At 40.8% G+C, this 18,007-nt stretch overlaps 3 protein-coding genes across 4 annotated transcripts in view; 2 read left to right on the top strand and 1 right to left on the bottom strand.

Annotated features, from left to right (window-relative positions):
* LOC130170564 (capping protein, Arp2/3 and myosin-I linker protein 3-like) overlaps positions 1–18,007 on the bottom strand; it is a 59,492-nt gene that overhangs the window by 33,054 nt on the left and 8,431 nt on the right. The window lies entirely within an intron of this gene.
* On the top strand, positions 893–7,643 carry LOC130170568 (uncharacterized). The gene is made up of 8 exons (XM_056378008.1): positions 893–1,193; positions 2,096–2,134; positions 2,251–2,544; positions 4,033–4,332; positions 4,485–4,757; positions 4,856–4,897; positions 5,763–5,847; positions 5,953–7,643. Exons 1-8 carry the CDS (start codon positions 1,163–1,165, stop codon positions 6,095–6,097), a joined length of 1,209 nt encoding a protein of 402 aa, XP_056233983.1. The 5' UTR covers positions 893–1,162; the 3' UTR covers positions 6,098–7,643.
* Positions 8,473–15,898, top strand: LOC130170569 (GTPase IMAP family member 8-like). Its single transcript, XM_056378009.1, has 6 exons — positions 8,473–8,601; positions 9,403–10,122; positions 11,539–12,239; positions 14,049–14,826; positions 14,917–15,090; positions 15,177–15,898. The coding sequence occupies exons 1-6, from the start codon at positions 8,586–8,588 to the stop codon at positions 15,395–15,397; spliced, it is 2,610 nt and encodes an 869-aa protein (XP_056233984.1). The 5' UTR covers positions 8,473–8,585; the 3' UTR covers positions 15,398–15,898.

The following is an 18,007-nucleotide window of genomic DNA, read 5'->3' as shown; positions in this document are numbered from 1 at the left end:
TATTACTGCATTACTACACAGAGTACTCATATTAATAATAACACAGATGTTTTTTAGCACATGATGATCATCCAACAATGTTTCAAAGAAAATTAATTTTGTCTAAAAACAGATTCTCTGGGGCGTCGAGTGGCACAGTGGGTTGAGTGTGCAGAGGCCACAGTCCTCGCTGCAGTCGGCCCCAGTTCGAATCCCGCATCGGACGGCCCTTTACTGCATGTCGTTCCCCCTCTCTCTGCGTTCCCATTTCCTGTCTCTCTCTCCTAGCCTGTCCAATAAAGGCACAAAAGCCCCCAAAAATATATATATAAAAAAAAAAAAAAAAAAAAAAAAAAAAAAAAGATTTTCTGCTCAAAATCATTCATGTGCTTGGATCTGAACATCTGGACAAAATCTCTGGCTCCTCCCTCACTGTGACACAACAGGTCTGTGACCTTCTTGTCCGGAGGTCAGAGGTCAAGTTATCACAGTTCATCCTGTGGGGAAAATGAACGTTTACCAAATTTTATGCCAGTCCATCCTTTATTTGTTGAGATGTTTCAGAATGTGCAGCCAGTGTGTCTAGAAACAAACTGACTGGGGTTTCTCATACTCCTCATTTAATTCACCCAAACCTTATTTGATTGTAGCTGATATGATTACACAACAACAAAATGAAATGCTCCCCAAAGAGAAAATAAGCATCAACGTTGGCAAGTACTGGAGAAAGAAAGAGGATAGAGGAATAGAGAACAACCTGAACAAGTAGAAATACCGAAATAATTTCAGCATTGGCAGGAAGTTTGTGAGGTCACATGTGACCAGTGCTTGTGATAGTGAATTGATTGTTTTGTGATTGAATTCGTCACCTCTCTGACGTTCTGTCTATCACTGGATTTTGCTGTCTAATGGCTCCGCCTGTAAACCACTTAACTGAGGAAGGAAAAGTCTCCACCAAGATGACCATCTCTGTCTGTAATTTGCTGTGATAGTCAGTCGAAACTCCTCCTACGAGATACTATTATCCTCTGTAGCTTCTAAATAAAACCTGCTCTGGAAAACAACACTGGACCTCTGGCGGAAGTCTCAAAATCAGTATAGTCATTTCTCTCTTTTTCTTTTTTTAAATGAAGAACAACAGAGGAGTAGCACATCTAATTTTGGACATTAAAACCTCAACAGAATGAACGTCATCCTCTTCTCCTCAGTGCTGGGTGAGTATAACAGATGAAACCTGACTAACACTCGCAGACAGGCCTCGTTTCAGAAGATTATCTACAGATGATAAAACAGCGTCCATGTACTTTTAAGAAGCGTCTTCACGAAGCTGTCAGAGCGCTGCTGACTTAGAGCCAGCTGTTTTCTATAATGTGATGCTATCAGTAGTATGGTATGCTACGCTATATATTTTACTGGGCTGTTAGCCTGCAGCTGGGAGATCCAGACAGGGCAAAATCAAAATGATGTTCACCAGCCAGAATCTCAACAGCACGAATGGAAATGATTTGGACAGCGCTGCCAAACCCTAACCCCATTGCATCTCTTAGGAACCGTGAGTTATGTTATGCGTATGACCACAGTAGCACTATGTTACGGCATGTGTGTGAGTGTCAAACCGGAAAATACAGAAAATGTGTGTACATTCCTTGTTTCCATGGGGATAATAACCGTCTAAACAGGCTCGTTAAGGGACAGGAAGCTTCCCTCTCTGTCACACTGTGTGGCAGACACACTCTGATGTGATTGTGTGTGTCTCCAAAGCAATGTCTTATTAGAGTGAGGGTCCGTGATGGTGTTAGATGAATTGAATCATTTAATCATCAATTAATCATCAATTGAATAATCCAAACTCAGCAATGGACCATGGCTGATTATCCGGAGCCGGTTTCACAAAGACAGACTTTCAGTGTGGCCCAGATAGAACAAACAGTCAGACTTCAGATAGACTGAGTCTAAATTCATCTGGTGCAATAAGCAGTTTGGTATTTGACTTTGGTCCAATGAATTCTGGGTAAATTAAGGCTTTTTAAAAAAAAAACTGAACATACTGCCCAGTTGTGGTAGAACATGAGGAAATGAGTTGTGTTTTAGTGAAAACGATTTCTCTGTGTTTCAGGTGCAGCTGCTTTTGTTCTCCAAGCTGCTGCAGTTGAAGGTACAGGCAGAGACGATGAGCACAGGAAGAGAGAGCGTGCATCTGTCCAACACACACTCACAGTATAATTGACCCAAGCCTGAGAAAGACCATAATGGAGTTTCCCTTTCCTGCAGAGTCTCTGGGGGCCAGTGTGTCTGTGAGGCCTCCGGGGTCGAGCCTCTACCTCGGCGAGTGTGTGCTGCTGCAGTGCTCAGCGGCGTCACGCTGCACTTTTGTGAAGAGCTACCGGTGGTACAGGTCCAAACCACACACTGCTCCGAACCCCAGGCACCTGGTCTCTGGTGACAGCTACTTCATCACCGCGGTAACAAGGGAGGACACGGACAGGTACTGGTGCCAAGCCGAGTGTCGGAAGAACAAGACCATGTTTGTGGTGAATGCCCGGCCGCTTGAACTCAATGTGACAGGTGAGCAGCAGCTGCTGCAACCTCTGCAGCGTGGCATCAGGTTTCTGCTACATGCACAGGACAACACATGCAAGTGGAAAGGTTGTGTACTCCAGGACTGTCTTTAATGCAGAGACACAGTCACTCAAAATTTATAACAACCACTGAAATCAAAATGTTAATCTATTCTATGATGGTTAATACAGTTTTTAAATGGTCAGAAATCTTGTTCTTTTCAATCACGTCTATCAATTTGATGTTTTTTTAGGCTTTTATGACTTTAGTGCTGTGTTCAACAACTGTATGAATATACTGTCTATTCATTATCAATGGACTTTATTGCTGTTTGTGTGATTGCTTTGATCCCTGTGGTTAATATTATCAGGACATATGTTGTCTAAGTATTGAATCTGAAAAAAGCAATAACACTAAGAGTCCACAGTCGTGCTAGCAGTGCTGTGAGGCTGCGCTAAATGCTAACATGCTCACAGTGACAATGCCAACATGCTGATGCTAACCAGGTACAATGTTCACCATGCTCACCATTTTAGTTTAGCATGTTAGCTTATTAGCATCATGTGGCAATGGGGCTGAAAAATGATTCCAAAACCTTCAGTTCCTCTAACAACAACTAGAGTCTGGCTCCAACAGTGAGTCAGTCACCATAGACTCCGATGTTAAAATGTCCAACTTTACAGCAGAAATAAACATGTTTACAGCCTGGTACAAAAACTGATTTTGTCTCTAGAGCTAATTTCCTCCTTCATGACACCTGTTTACATTTTATTAAGGCTTAAAGTAATGAATAATTTAGGGCGTGGCCTCAGTGAGTGACAGGTGGGTGAGCGTATGTTTGCCACAAACCGGCATGAACTGAAGTCTCAGCTCCACACATGCCCCTCCTCTTTCCCATTTTTGGATTAGCTGGGAGGTAGGAGTGGAGTCAGGCACTGCCAAGATGGCAATGGTGGAGCAGCTCACTCTGAGATTCAAAACTGCTCTTCAGAAATCTGAGGGTGACGTCACAGAGGGAACATCCGTCAGTCTGATTAGCATGCATTTGTTAATTTGCCCTAAACAAAGTGGGCAGGTGAGATTGAAAATTTGACCTGGAGATGGTGTTAGATGGAAACTTGAGGGGATTAAGATTCAACTGAGGGGAATGTGAATGTATCAAATTTCATTGCAAAAAATGTGGAAGAAAAATGAAGTTGAGTTTCAGGTGAGAAGGGCATTACATGCTTTGAAATGAAATACGCCAACCAGCACTGTACAGTACTGATATCTGAATAAACAGTGTGTAACCTCTGCCTCGGACAGCTCTGCTTTTCCAGTGCTGCTGCTGAGTAAGTGATGTATTTTGTCAAGATAAGTGGATATATCACTTATATGGTCCCATGTGACCATTAGACAAACAGAATGGCCTGTTTTTGCAGTAATCAGATGCATGGATAAAACCTGCATCTCACTCTCTCTCTCTCTGTCTCTTTGTCAATCTCTCTCGTCCAGAGCTGCTGCCTCCCTCACTGTCTCTGACTCCCAACAGCAGACAGATGCTCGGAGGGGAGCGTTTCACTGTGCAGTGCCCTGCTCTTGAGACTAACTCCTCGGGTTGGAAGCTGATGCATTTCTCTCCAGACCGTGCAGTGGGGACCAGAGTCATCAATGTCCACTCTTCGCCACCAGGGGGAGGTGTCAGTGGAAACAAGTCTGAAGCGTTTGCCTTCATTGCTTCCAGCAGGAACAGTGGACTGTACTGGTGTGAGAACGCTGAGGGCCGCAGCAATGCAGTCAACATCACAGTAAGCTGTGAGTCTTGTGTAACAGTGATGATGAAGGATAAACTGAGGGAGAAACCAGCAAAGAAAGTGGAACATGGTCCAGACAGACAGGTTTAAGGTGTATGAGTGAGTGTGATAAGAGGGAGTGAGGAGTTAATCATGTCTATCTTTGTCCCACAGACGGTAACATCGTTTTGAAGACTCCGGCCTTCCCTGTATTTACAGGCGATGAAGTTGTCATGTCTTGTCAGTACCGGACAGCAAACCACAATTCAACAACTTTCTTTAAAAACAAAGCAGAAATTGACACTTACAGTTCTTCCAGTTCAGACAGAGTAATAAAGATGACCATTAAGAATGTGACACAGGAAGATGAAGGCTTCTACAAGTGCGCCTCCCGCGACAGAAAGATGGCGAGTCCAGAGAGCTGGTTATCAGTGAGACCTGACAGAGGTCAGCTGTACGGCTTTATCTCACCTGAAGATCATATCCATCTTTCTGCTCTGTCTAATAGTGGATAAGTCAAAGATGTCAATTATTTTGTCTTTTAGGCAACTTCACAAAAACCAAAGGGACACCAGCTTCCACTAGTGGTAAAATTATTTCTTATTGTTGACACATACATTTATTAATTTTGGAGGTTTTTTAGGTTTTTTACTCGATCTCCTTAATTAATTAGCACTTAATTGAATAGATGTAGGACTTAGTACCTACACAAGCTCTCCTACTACACTGAAGCTTTAGTGATGTCCCTCACCTGTGAGTCACTTTGGATAAAAGCTTCTGCCAAATGAATAAATGTAAATGTAAATCCATAATTGGCCATTATTGAGGACAACTTTTTAGTTACCAGGTTCTACTCCTCCTCATCTTTACATCAGGAGCTGGAATTCATGGGGAAGATCCCTCCAATGATGCAAAGTATCCTAAATCTAAATCTGACATTTACACAGTGTTTCACACAGTGATTTATGGTTATATTTGAAGGACCTGTGCCACCAAAATATAATCAGTTCATCCTTGAGTCCAAGTGAATGTTTGTGCCAAATTTGAAGAAGTTCAGTCAAGTTGTTACTTCAAAAAGCTACTTCAAAATAAAGCAGGACATTAAACAAAAATCCAAAAAAGGAGTCTCTTCGGTTCCGATCATGACACATATTATAAGGCGATTACATTAATGAAATGACATCCCTTTCTCATTATCTTATAAGCTATTGAGTTCCAATAGTAAGTTGTTCATAAATAGATTTTGGTGTAGATTCTCTGAAGCTCCTCAACTTGTTCGGTATATGAATCAGATTACTGGAAATGACTTTGAATGGTTTTATGGTCTGATTGCAGCTGTTAACAAGAAATTAGACTATATGATGTAGTGACGTAGTTTCTGGTTCAACTTTGTTACTGACTGAACTTGACACCTGATGGCACTTTTAAACAAATATTTGTTGTGTTCATCAGGTTCCTGGAAATGGATCATTCTTTCATTTGCTGTTGTCCTTCTGTTCCTCATTCCTCTTATTGTTTGGCTAGTTCGTCACTACAGGTTAGTTACCGTATACATCTTCAGCCTTCTTTACTCCCCACTTCCTACCGTTCACATGTCTGTAGACATAAAATATCCTGTATTTGTCTTTGTATTTGTTTGAAGGTACCAGAAGTTTTGCACTCGTAGCTGCTGGCCACTTTCCAAACAGGAAGTACCAGCACAGGCGTTCCCTGCAACCAAGCAGGATGTGACAGAAGTGCAGTGGGACCTGTCCTGGATGGAGATGTCCAATCTGTTGGATAAGTAGCTGTATCCTGCCATTGAAAGGATCTCTCTCATCTGAAGCATATAGACAGAACTGAATAATGTGAAAACCATGAGATAGTTCAGGCAGTGCTGCTTCGAGCACGATATAAGAACAGTTTGTCATTTTTCAAGGGGTGCCACAAGGATCTGTTCTTGGCCCGTCACTTTTTAAATTTATGTTAATGACCTGCTTAAGATTTATAAAGATTTGTCTGTGTGCTGATGGTACAAATCCTGCAGCTTCACACACAGATTTTAGTACACTAATACAAAAGTTAATACAGAATTGATGCAAATCTTTACGTATTCCAATTGAACAAACTTTAATATTAAAGTGGCAAGCTTTATAATATTCCATATTTATACTTTTTTTCCCCACTCTGTTTTACTTGTAAAATTCACATTGAAAATATGTTTCAAAACTTAATGAATATAGTTTTTACAAAGTTTGTTCCCTGGTCCACCTTCCTGTTAATTAATTGTGTATTACATTAGAATTTACTCATATAGTAAATATTACAAAATGCTTGGGGTGATGGGAACTTATCTTTTTGTAACAAGATGATTCAGAAGACGTTGATGAAATAATCAGTTAATGACTCATCCGTCCCACAGTTTATGAAATGTAACTTATTGACTCATCATAATGTTAATATTTATTTTGTTAAGTATTTACTTCCTGGCATTTTCCAGAAATGTTTAATTCTTAGATTCACATCGAACTCTCTGTCCTTCATGTCTGTTCTACCAGGTCTTCAAGGGATTGCAATTTGCCGATGTCGCACTTCTCAAAATCAATATTTCATTAGATACAGAGATCCCTCTCTTGGGAACAATTTGAAATAGAATATAAAGTCATCTGCTTCTTTCTACGGATTCAAGACTAAAGACTGAAAACAAAACAGTGTAAAATTACCTTTTGTTCTTATTCAGTATTTGCCTCGTTTATGATTGAGATTCAGCCTGGTATGTTCCGTTTAACTGCTTTTATTAATTTGTTTGTTTTGTCTTGTCTGATGTTTATGATTATACTTGACTAGATTATTTTGTATATATCTTTTAGAGACAAAAACAACTACAAAGAGACACAAAACAACAATAAAGAGATGCAAAACAACTAGAAAGAGACACAAACAACTACAAAGATGCACACAACAACCACAGACAAAAGAGACACAGCACAACTACACACAGGCAAAACAAGTAAAAAGAGACACAAAATTATTACGAACAGAAAAAACGAGTACAATGACACAAAACAACCACAAAGACTCTGTGCATATTCTGCATGCACATAACTCTCAGTTTCACTCAGTTGGAGTGAAAGACAGGTTTATAGTTCACAATCCACTGGATGCTCATTTAGGCTCTGAATTTAAATTATGCCATTTTTATAGAGACCCAAAACCATTATGTATCTGTCAGGATAATTATGATGGCATGACGAACTGCATGAGTCATCTTGGAATATACAATTGTTTTGTAATCTAAATGAAGCACATTACTGTAAAATAAATACATACCACATGCAGTATATCTTTGGTTTTGATCCATTTTCTTTACAGTTCTTCTACTTTTTATTGCCTTGGAGGCTGAAAAAGAACCAGATTAGAGTGGATTCTCATCACTCTTCATAAAGTTGAGCGAAAAATCTGGGATAAAAACAAATGTGCTCATTTCTGATAATGTTCAAAATGTTGGCTGTGCCAGCGAGCACATTTCTTTATCTGTGAGGGCTTCACTTGAGGGACTCTTATAATGAGTAGTATAAGTACAAGTATGGGCAACAAAGTACTAACACAAGATCATCCAATGCCATCTAAATTATGCATAACTCTGCCAAAATCCTGTAAAAAATGTCTTGCGGGTTTAAGAAGAATATTTGGTGTCGGTTCCCAAAGAGAGGTGACAGGGCTGTGGGCAGGGCAGATATTAAAATTAATACAGGAGTCTTCCAGCAGAGCAGGAAGGAAAATCTGCTGCCCTCTGCAAAAACATTACTGAAGAGACCCAGTCAAAGTTCAGTCTTATAAAAAAATGCACTTTCTTAAGGAGTGGCCTGTAATGTTGACAAAAGAGTTTGTACTACTGCTGTACTTATTATCAGCTCAGGGATTTGTTCAATAACACAACTGTGACTTTTTCTTACTAATTTTCATACACTGTCCAAAATATTGTGCTTATACAGATCATACAACAAAGGTTTTTGAAACAGATCATCAGACGTTTGTTATTCATTGTTACTGATATGCTCTTGTCCTCAGCACAGATCTGCACAGAGTTCATGTTCAGACAGCTCTTAAAAACCAGTTTGGCTGCATAGCTTTCAAAGCTTTGTGTTGTTGTTTAAGTGCAGCGTCACTGCTGTGCTCATTTTCAGATTTATTGGGATAGACTTAAGACGGCATTCATCGACTCTAACCTCTGCAGAGCACTTGAGGATGTTGAATTGGTAATAAATTTACTTTGAAAAGAGGAGAGTGGGGAAAATGGAAAACAATCCAGGTAAGTTAATCAAGCAATACTAGTTTAAGTATTCTATCGGCAAGGTTGATATACCAACACACATGCAGCACTAGCTAATAGCTAACTACGCAATGTTCAGTGCAACATTACACTAATCAAACCTGTAAATCAACATTATTTAGACTACACGTAACTTACAGATCAACCAGATCCTTGTATGCCAGGAAGAACTTTGAATACATTTCATTCTCCTCATGTTATCAAAATCACCTCCCTTTACACACAGTTAAGTTCTTGATACTGTTTTTAAATGTTGTTTTAGGCTGTTGTTTGAGGCATACTATAGGTAGTTTCTAATAACTCATCCTCAGTTCTGAGATTTGTATTATCATCTGACAATATGTGATGATAGATTTTGTTTTCGTCTTTCTAATCATGTTTCATGGTTCTGAATTTGTCTCACATTATTGTTATTCATCAGACTAATTTTCTCAATGAAAGTAATAAAAAAATCCAAAAATAATTAACAAAAATAACTAACAAAATCCCAGGGGATAAAGCCAGCACAAGTTTACCAGAGTCCAGAATCCAATCCAATACTTATATATGTACCAAAATGTTGATTAAATATATATCTGACATATTGAAATTACTGCTGTAGCTACAAAATCGAGCACACCTCCTTTTTCACAAGTGATTCGATCTAGATACTACAGGCCCGGATTCAAAACTATTAAGATTTATAAGCTTGAATTATTAATTAATTATTACAAACAAGTACAGACACCAACATCAGATAGTTGAGAAAATTCACTTTACATGTTTTCCTTTGCTCTTCAGAGGAGAAAGAGAGCATCACCCTGCCGGAGGTCAGACTCATCCTGATTGGTGGGAGATGGGCTGGCAAGAGTTCGTCTGGCAACACTATACTGAGAAGGGAAAGGTTTGAGTGTGGCCGAACCAGAACAGCCCAGTCTGAAGTGAGACATGAAATAGTGGAGGGCAGGAAGCTCATCGTGGTGGACGCTCCAGGATGGAAAAGCTCTCTCTCCCTCACACACATCCCAGAGTGGAACAAGCAACAGTTTAAACTGAACCTGTCCAGGTGTCCGCCTGGACCACAGGTTTTTCTCCTTGTAATCCCGATAGATTCAGCTTTCTCTGTGGCACAGAAGAGGATTGTGGAGGAGCACATGAAGCTCCTGGGGGAGCGGGTGTGGAGATACACCATGGTGCTGTTCACCTGTGGGGATTACCTTGGAGGGAAGACGATAGAGCAGCACATAGAGAGCGAGGGAGATGCACTCAAGTGGTTAATAGAAAGGTGCAAGAACAGGTACCACGTGATTAATAACAAGGAAAAAAGCAACTCATCTCAGGTCACACTGCTGCTGCAGAAGATAGATGAAATTGTCAGTGACAACAATGGCTCCTACTATGAGGTAGATGAACAGACTTTGACCATCATTGAAAAGAAGCAACGAGAGGTGGCTGAAAGGGCGGAAAAGAGACGGAGGAGGGCTGAGGAACAAAGACAACAAATGACAACACTCATTCAAGGTGAATGTGACACTTCCTGTGGCCTGTTATATGTTCCTGTATCATTGCCTACAGGTGTAAAGGGAAAGTTTGACATTTCAGATAATGTGTTTATTTGCTTTCAAGCTGGGAGCAAGATGAGAAGATCAATATCACTCTCATGTCAGACTGCTAAATATAAAGCTACAACCAGCAGCCAGTTAGCTTAGCACAAAGACTGGAAACAGGTGGAACCAGCTAGCCTGGTTCTGTCTGAGTTAGAAAATTCCAGCAGCTACTCTGAAATTAAGGCTCAAAAAAATTAAGGGAACACTTCAATCACAAATCAGATCTTGATGAATGAATTATTCAAGTTGAAAATCTTTGCTGATTTACATTGTATAACTTGTTGAGAACAAAATGACAATGGTCGATGGAAACCAAAATCATCAACCCATTAAGGACTGGATTCACAATCACACCGAAAATCAACTTGAGTGAATTTCATCACAGCAACTCATAATGTGGCTCAGTAGTGTGTATAGCCCCCACGTGCCTGTATGCACTGGATGGACAGTGGCGGTACCTGGTGGGGTTGGATGCACCGATGCATAACGTCCCATAGGTTCTCAGTTGGATTTAGGGCAGGGGAATGTGAGGGCCAGTTAAGGCATCAATGCCTTCGTCATCCAGGAACTGCCTATATACTCTGGCCACATGAGGCCGGGCGTTGTCCTGCACCAGGAAGAACCAAGGACCCACTTACATTTTGGTCAGAAACATTCACACCAGCAGCCTGCTGGAGGTCATGTTGTAGGTTTCTGGCAGGGCTCCTCCTGTTCCCCTCCTCGCACAAAGGAGCAGGTACCGGTTCTGCTGCTGGGTTGATGCCCATCTACGGCCCTGTCCAGCTCTCCTTGTGTAGCGGCCGGTCTCCTGGTGTCTCCTTCATGCTCTTGAGACTGTGCTGGGACACACAGCAAACCTTCTTGCAACTGCACATATAGATGTGCCATCCTGGAGGAGCTGGACTACCTGTGCAACCTGACTGGGCTGCAGGTACCGCCTCATGCTACCAGTAGTGACACGGACACTAGCAAAACACAAAACTAGAGAAAAATCAGTCAGGAAGGATCAAGAGGGAGCAACTGTCTGTGGCCACCACATGTAAAACCATTCAATTTTTGGGGGTTGTCTTGCTTTTGCCTCTCCATTGCGCCTGTTGTCACTTTCATTTGCACCAAAGCAGGTGAAATTCATTCACAATCATTTGTGCTTCCTAAATGGACAGATTGATATCCCTGAAGTTTAACTGACTTGGTGTTATACTGTGATGATTAAGTGTCCCTTTAATTTTTTTGTGCAATGTAGTAGTATAGTGTATTCAATGGCATGTATGACCTGTACAACCTGCTGTAAGTTCCAGGACTAATCAAGCTTTGTTATGTCTGATAACAGAGGAGATGAAACCTCCAACACTCAAGATGATTCTCTTGGGAAGCTGCAACGTTGGGAAAACCTCAGTGGTGAACACCATCTTGGGAATCAAAGAGCAAGAAGACGGGAAAAGAACGGCACAATCAGTGATCCGGCAGGGTTCTGTTGGTAAAACTGAAATAACTCTTGTGGACACACCGGGTTGGTGGAAAGGCTTCCCTGCGTTTGACACTCCTGAAGCAATCAAAGAGGAACTGGTGTGCAGCATGTTTCTCTGCCCCCCTGGGCCCCACGTCTTCCTGGTGGTGATAGATGCAGATGCATCCTTCAATGCCAAACACTTAGACGCCTTGAGAACACACGTGGAGCTTCTCGGGGAAGGAGTGTGGAGACACTCTTTAGTCGTTTTCACCATTGGAGACTGGCTGGGATCACGCTCCATAGAGGAGTATATCGAAGGGGAGGGAGAAGCCTTACAGTCTCTGGTTGAACAATGTGGAAACAGATATCACGTCATCGATAACAAGAATACTGACAGTGGTACTCAAATCACAGAGCTGCTGGAGAAAATCACTGCGACTGTTGCGGGAAATAGTTGGGGCCATTTTGTCCCTGATGAGCAGAAATTTAAGACTATTGAAGACAGAAGAAGAAGAGTGGAGGAAAGAGCAAGACTCAGGGAAAGTCAAGTCATGGCCAAAAGAAAAACCTTCAGAGGTACAGTATGGTTCAGAGTCATCTAGCCTTAGTGTCATAAATACATCATCTTTCAAACCTTGCTTGGTACATGGGCATTGCTTTCTGCCGTGACGAATCATGGAAGCTTCACTACCACCATATCTGTCACCAGACACAGAAGTCGCCTGAATTGCACAGACAGGCCCACCTTTACAAAGGTTTGTGGCCCCAAGTTCAACATTCTCACTTTCTTCCCCAGGCTGTGGTTGTTGCAATGCACAATTACTTGTTTGATACTGCATTAAGTTAGCTGACAAGCTAACACATCAGGGAAAGATTGTTTTGCTTTGTAGCTAATGTTATGGCTAGCTGAGTTTTGTTAGCCTCCATGGCTACCACCATATCCTCTGGTGGCAGCAAAGCTAAGGATGTCACTTTCCAACCTTGGCCAGCCAGCTGTGGGTTTACTATGGCAGGAAAGGACCCCGACCCCTTTGCATTGTATGCATGAGTGTTTAGCATTCCAAATAGTTCTATGTCAATGAAGCTCTGCTTGGAGAATGACAACAACAGAAAAGATACCATTCTCCCTCCTACACAGCCGTCACAGCCCAATAGTTCCATCTGTGGGAGGTTCAACCTTCCTCGCCAGCCTGGTTGGTCATTGACAAGCCTGCCCCACAAGATGACAAAACAGAAGTGGTGGATTTATATTATGGGAAAAGGTCCCCTCTGATGAACTTCTGCCTGCTGTCCTGGTATGCATGAAGGAGATTGAATATTATTGAAATAAATTCTAGGCCAACAAGTTCCCGTCAAAGGACACTCTGGTTTGGAAATTGCTAATGGTAGAACTTGATGAACAGTCCCAATCGCTCATCCACCCTCAACTCAGTTCGACCCACCCTCCCACATAAAGTAGAGCAGTTCACTCCACCTTGTGCCACCTGCTCCATCTCTCTGTTTTGACCTCTGCCTTAAGAGTGTGGGAGGAGCAGTTCTTCCACCATTCTCCTGTACTGTAAAATAGTCAGCGCCTGAGTCCAAATCGCTGTGCATGGTGGAAGTCAACATATTCGAGCTCAAAGGTCAATTAAGTTGAACTTTGGCCTACAACCTGGTGGAATATCAAGGTAGAGCATAATGCTATAGCTTGCACAGAAAAAGTGCAAATGCGCTCTCTATTGTAAATAGTGTTCTAATTAATGTGATGTGCGATGGCAAACTTGTTTGTGGAGTATCTCTTGGGCATGTGAAAGAACTCTGCCTGAGAGCGATGTTTTTGGGGCTGGGGTCAAGTTCTGGGGTCTGGACGTGGTGGTGATGATGGAGCTTCTGTCATTTGTCAAGCAATATTACAGAAACCGGTATAATTTAAAATCGAAAAATTATTTAACATGGATAACAATAGCATGTTACATTTTTTTTCTCGATTAGATTAACTTTATTTATCCCACAACTGGGAAATTCATTTACCACAGCAGAGAAAATAAACATCTATAGAATAAAACATCTATGGAAATATACAACAAAAATATACCAAATATACACTAATAAATACAATATACACAATACACACAATATGTACATGAAAAAGTGCAAGTTTGCACATGGTCAGGAAGAGCATGATGCACCAACCTATTTTATTATATATAAATGTCTTGTTTTAACAAGTTGTAATGTAGCAACAAAAAGGAGAATGTATACAGTATCATTATAATTACAAAACATGTTGGTATGATAAGAAAAGGATCTTGTTATATTGAATGAATTTTCCCATTATAAAGGGAAACTGAGCACATTTTTTTTTGTCATGGTGGCAGCAATATGCTCCTGTAATTTTCTTCTCAGAGCCCAGACACCAGTTACAGGAGCTGAGGATAGTGATGATTGGTCAGAAGGCGTCTGGAAAGACTGCAACAGGAAATACCCTCCTGCATAAAGAAGTGTTTCCCACCTGTCCGACTCAAAACTGTCAAGTGGATCAAGGGGAAGTTGCTGGCAGAAGAATCACAGTGATCGACACCCCGGGCTGGTGGGGTGAGTCCTTCCGCTGCACTGAAGACACTGACAAAGAAATTGCCAGAGGTCTTTCACTGAGCCCATTAAGGTTGCATGCTGTTCTGCTGGTCATTCCCTTGGACCTGGCCTTCAACCAGGTTCAGAAGGTTGCTCTGGAGGAACACATGAACCTTTTAGATGCCAGTGTCTGGAAACACACAATGGTCCTGTTCACATATGGAGACAAGCTGGCAGATAAATCTGTAGAGGAGCACATTGAGAGGGAGCCTGGTGCTCTACACTGGTTGGTAGACAAGTGTGAGAACAAGTACCATGTCATGAAAAATATGAAGAAAGCTAATATGAGTCAGGTCACCGAGCTGTTTGAAAAGATAGAGGAAATGGTGGCAGGGAATAATGGCCGACTCTTCTGCCCCAACATGAGGGACGTCCACCTGAGAATTGACGATAAGTTCAAGAGGAGGCAGGTCAAATATGTGCCGAGGCAACGACTGGAGAAGGAGTACAGGAGGAGAGAGCGGGAGCTGATGCTGGGCTTCAAGGAAAAACTGCTTGAGCTGCAAGCTGAGATCAGGGGAAGTGAGACCAGCACTAAACCCAAGTCACTGAGTGAGTATCACACTTTGATGAGGAGGACTTGTTTCTTCCATGATAATATATATAATTGTTTTAATCTTCTGTTTTGATTATCTTTGCTAGTTGGTGACACAAACAAATTAAAAATCCGGGGTATTGGTCAAAAGAAGAAGGATGGAAAGGAGAAGGAGGAAATCATAGATGCGAAAATCAGCCAGGAAATTGAAAACCTGGATAAAAGCATACTGAGATCCACAGTTGATCTTCAGAGCAGCATGGAAGCATTGTTTCCTGACTGTAAGTAAAAATTATAATATTATATCTGGCATTCACATTAAATCTGAGCACGACCATATCAAATTGTGTTTCTGTTTAATTCCCAGTGAAAGGAGAAAGTCCAGCACCGTCTGTTGCTGAGTCTTTACCAGGCAGGAGGAACTCCAACAGCAACTTTGACAAAGTCCTGGGTTGGCTGTCGACACTCCAGATCAGCACAAATGTAGAGAACAACCTGACCCTCAACTTCTCTCAGACGTCAGGCTATGGATCTGTGCTACCACATGAAGACTTGGACTTCAACACAGAAGCTGATATTCTTCAATGAATAGTCTCAACAGACTGACATATAAGAAAATGCATTTTACGAGTGGGGAATTTGCACTCAGGGAATTTTTTAGTGGTGTGAAAAAGTTGTAGGGTATGCTTTCAATAGTATGGAAGAATCGATATTATGAAATCATTATATAATACAGTACTCTGGGGCAGTGATGGACTTAAGGTCAGAAACCTACGCCCCAGTATAGCTGCTCAGTGGCCACGAGATCAGACTGTGACTGTACTGTGCAGCTTCAGGTGTGAATGTGTGCAATTGTAAGAGAGTGAAGTAAAGTGTCCCAGTAAAATAGCATTTGTACTCAGCCGACCTGAGCTGATAAACGTTTAAGTTTTAGATAGAGATATATCAATGTAAAACACTATAAGATATACTGCACTTGTTGTATGATATAAGTGAATTCAATGCAACCTTATAAGCTTATATTGAAGAAGTGTTCTTACTATATAAGCTACACCATACAATGTAAATGTGATATTAAATATTCCAGTGATTAAACTAGATTTTGCTTATTGTTTTTCTTTAGGGCTTTAATATTCTATACTGTTTGAAATACTCTCTTCCCATTTTCATAAGGGTTTCAATAAAGCTGAGGGGAATTTAACTCTCAACACTTCTGGCACTTTATGACAGTTGAGTAAATAAGCTAATAAATAAGCACCTAATATATATATTTTTTTTTTTGCAAATATGATTTTTATTGCTTCCTTCACAGACAATAGTGCGATGTGTCTTCCTACAAATGAGTATTCACAAGGAACAGCATGTACAGATAAAATACAATTAAATGAAAAATGATTAAAGATAAAAATTTAAAGTAAAAAATTTAAAAATACAACAAAGTCTATTATGATAATAATATATATGTACATATACACAAATACCTATATGTATATATACCTCTATACACCTGTAAACATACATACACATCTATACCTAAGTGAATATTGATCTGAAATCTGAAACTTTTTCCTCCCATCCAATAATCTTATCTCTGTCCCACCAGTCACAGATGCTGCAGGCTTGGTTTTAAATTATGCTAATGTCAAATTTAACTTTGGTAATGTTTCCGTGATCTGTGATAAAAATGGGTCCCAGATCTCTGTATTAGTGTCCATTTTCCCATCCACGTCTCTCATAAGAGGCATTTGGCATCAGGTAGGGTTGCCCCACCCACAGCAACACCCCTAACAGTTTAATTTAGTCTTGGCCTCTGCAAAGAGCTCCAGTGCAGTAATAGGCAGAGAGAAGTGAGAGTGGGTTGCCCTGCTTTGTCCCACATCTTGCAGGGAAAGGACATGGCCTCAGACCTTTAGTTACTACCATAGATTTAGGATGACTGAATATAAGCTTCGTAATATTTTGAAACATGGGTCCAAATCTTAATCCTGAGAGTGAAAATAAGATTCTCCAGCTGATGGAACCAAACGTTTTTCTGCATCTAAAGACAAAGCAGCTATTATGGTCTCCATGTCTTTGGTATTCCAAATTAAATGCAAGAAGTGTCTGTTGCTGTCAGAGGAGGTCCTGCCCATCATAAACCCCATTTGCCCTGTATGTATAATTGTGTTTATTAAATCATTTACTCTCAACGCGAAAACCTTTGTAAACAACTTTAGAGTCTTTACCATTTTTAATATAAGGATGATTATTGATTGTCAGGTTCGGAGTTGCCCTGTGTCAATAGCAAAATTGAATTTCTTTAAAATCTCAAGGCTCATATTCTCTTCTGAGAGTTTAGGGAGATTTAGGTGTTCAAAATTCTCTTGCTCTGTCTACGTCCATCTGACCCTCTTATCTGTAGAGTCCCTCATAAAAACACATTTACTTTCTTTATGATTGGTCAAAAGAATATCAATACAAAATTAGACAAATGTCTCTTCGGAAATCTTGTTGGGAAGTCTTCATTAATAGTCCCACATCTTTATATAAAGCCCTTATACAGTCCTGAGTCCTGGATGTTCTAACAATGCCAGACCTGGATCTGTCCAAGAACACATCAAGCACTTGGTTATAGTCAAAAGTCCAAAATTATTTTCTTAAGTTGCAGAAAGAAGTCATGATCCCCCATATTAGATGCATATAGGTTGTCTAAAACTAACCAACCAACCTATCTAAATTAACCAAGAGAATTACTCCCCATCTTTGTGTCTAAATTCTCTCTCTACCTTAACAGCCATCTTAACACGTTTCACCTTTTCACATATGAACCCAAGCCATTTACATTTCAAGATGAAATCTCAAGTACAGTAATACCTATGACTACCTACCTGAATATGATCACCAGGCATGTGATTCCACAAAAGGTAAATTTTAACCATACAGCTCTTACACAGTGCAGAACAGAACAAGAAAAGATGGTGATGTCCCTACACTGAAGGCATGCACGTAAGAGCACTGGGTTACAAATGTTGTTTCCACCACGTTCGTCAAGTGTGAATGAGATTCACCCTTTGCAATATTTCACTGTTATTTAAAGGATGTATTGTCAAAAGAGTAATATACGCCTACACAGGGGGGCGCACAACACGCATAAACTCTGCCTGTTATGCATAAGCAGAGTGCACTGCAGTGTTTTCCATTCATCACCTAGACTAAATT

Source organism: Seriola aureovittata, chromosome 6 (genome assembly GCF_021018895.1).
Source record: "Seriola aureovittata isolate HTS-2021-v1 ecotype China chromosome 6, ASM2101889v1, whole genome shotgun sequence".
Classification (NCBI taxonomy): Eukaryota; Metazoa; Chordata; class Actinopteri; order Carangiformes; family Carangidae; genus Seriola; species Seriola aureovittata.
The sequence above is the reverse complement of the archived record's forward strand: the minus strand, read 5'-3'. Positions and strand labels throughout refer to the sequence as shown.

Bases quoted from the DNA above. Each gene is read 5' to 3' on its own strand.
- LOC130170568 (XM_056378008.1), top strand. From the start codon at position 1,163: ATGAACGTCATCCTCTTCTCCTCAGTGCTGG. The intron at 2,135-2,250 runs GTACAGGCAGAG...CCTTTCCTGCAG, and splicing joins CCAAGCTGCTGCAGTTGAAG to AGTCTCTGGGGGCCAGTGTG. The intron at 5,848-5,952 runs GTTAGTTACCGT...ATTTGTTTGAAG, and splicing joins TGGCTAGTTCGTCACTACAG to GTACCAGAAGTTTTGCACTC.
- LOC130170569 (XM_056378009.1), top strand. The intron at 10,123-11,538 runs GTGAATGTGACA...GTCTGATAACAG, and splicing joins AATGACAACACTCATTCAAG to AGGAGATGAAACCTCCAACA. The intron at 15,091-15,176 runs GTAAGTAAAAAT...TTTAATTCCCAG, and splicing joins GGAAGCATTGTTTCCTGACT to TGAAAGGAGAAAGTCCAGCA.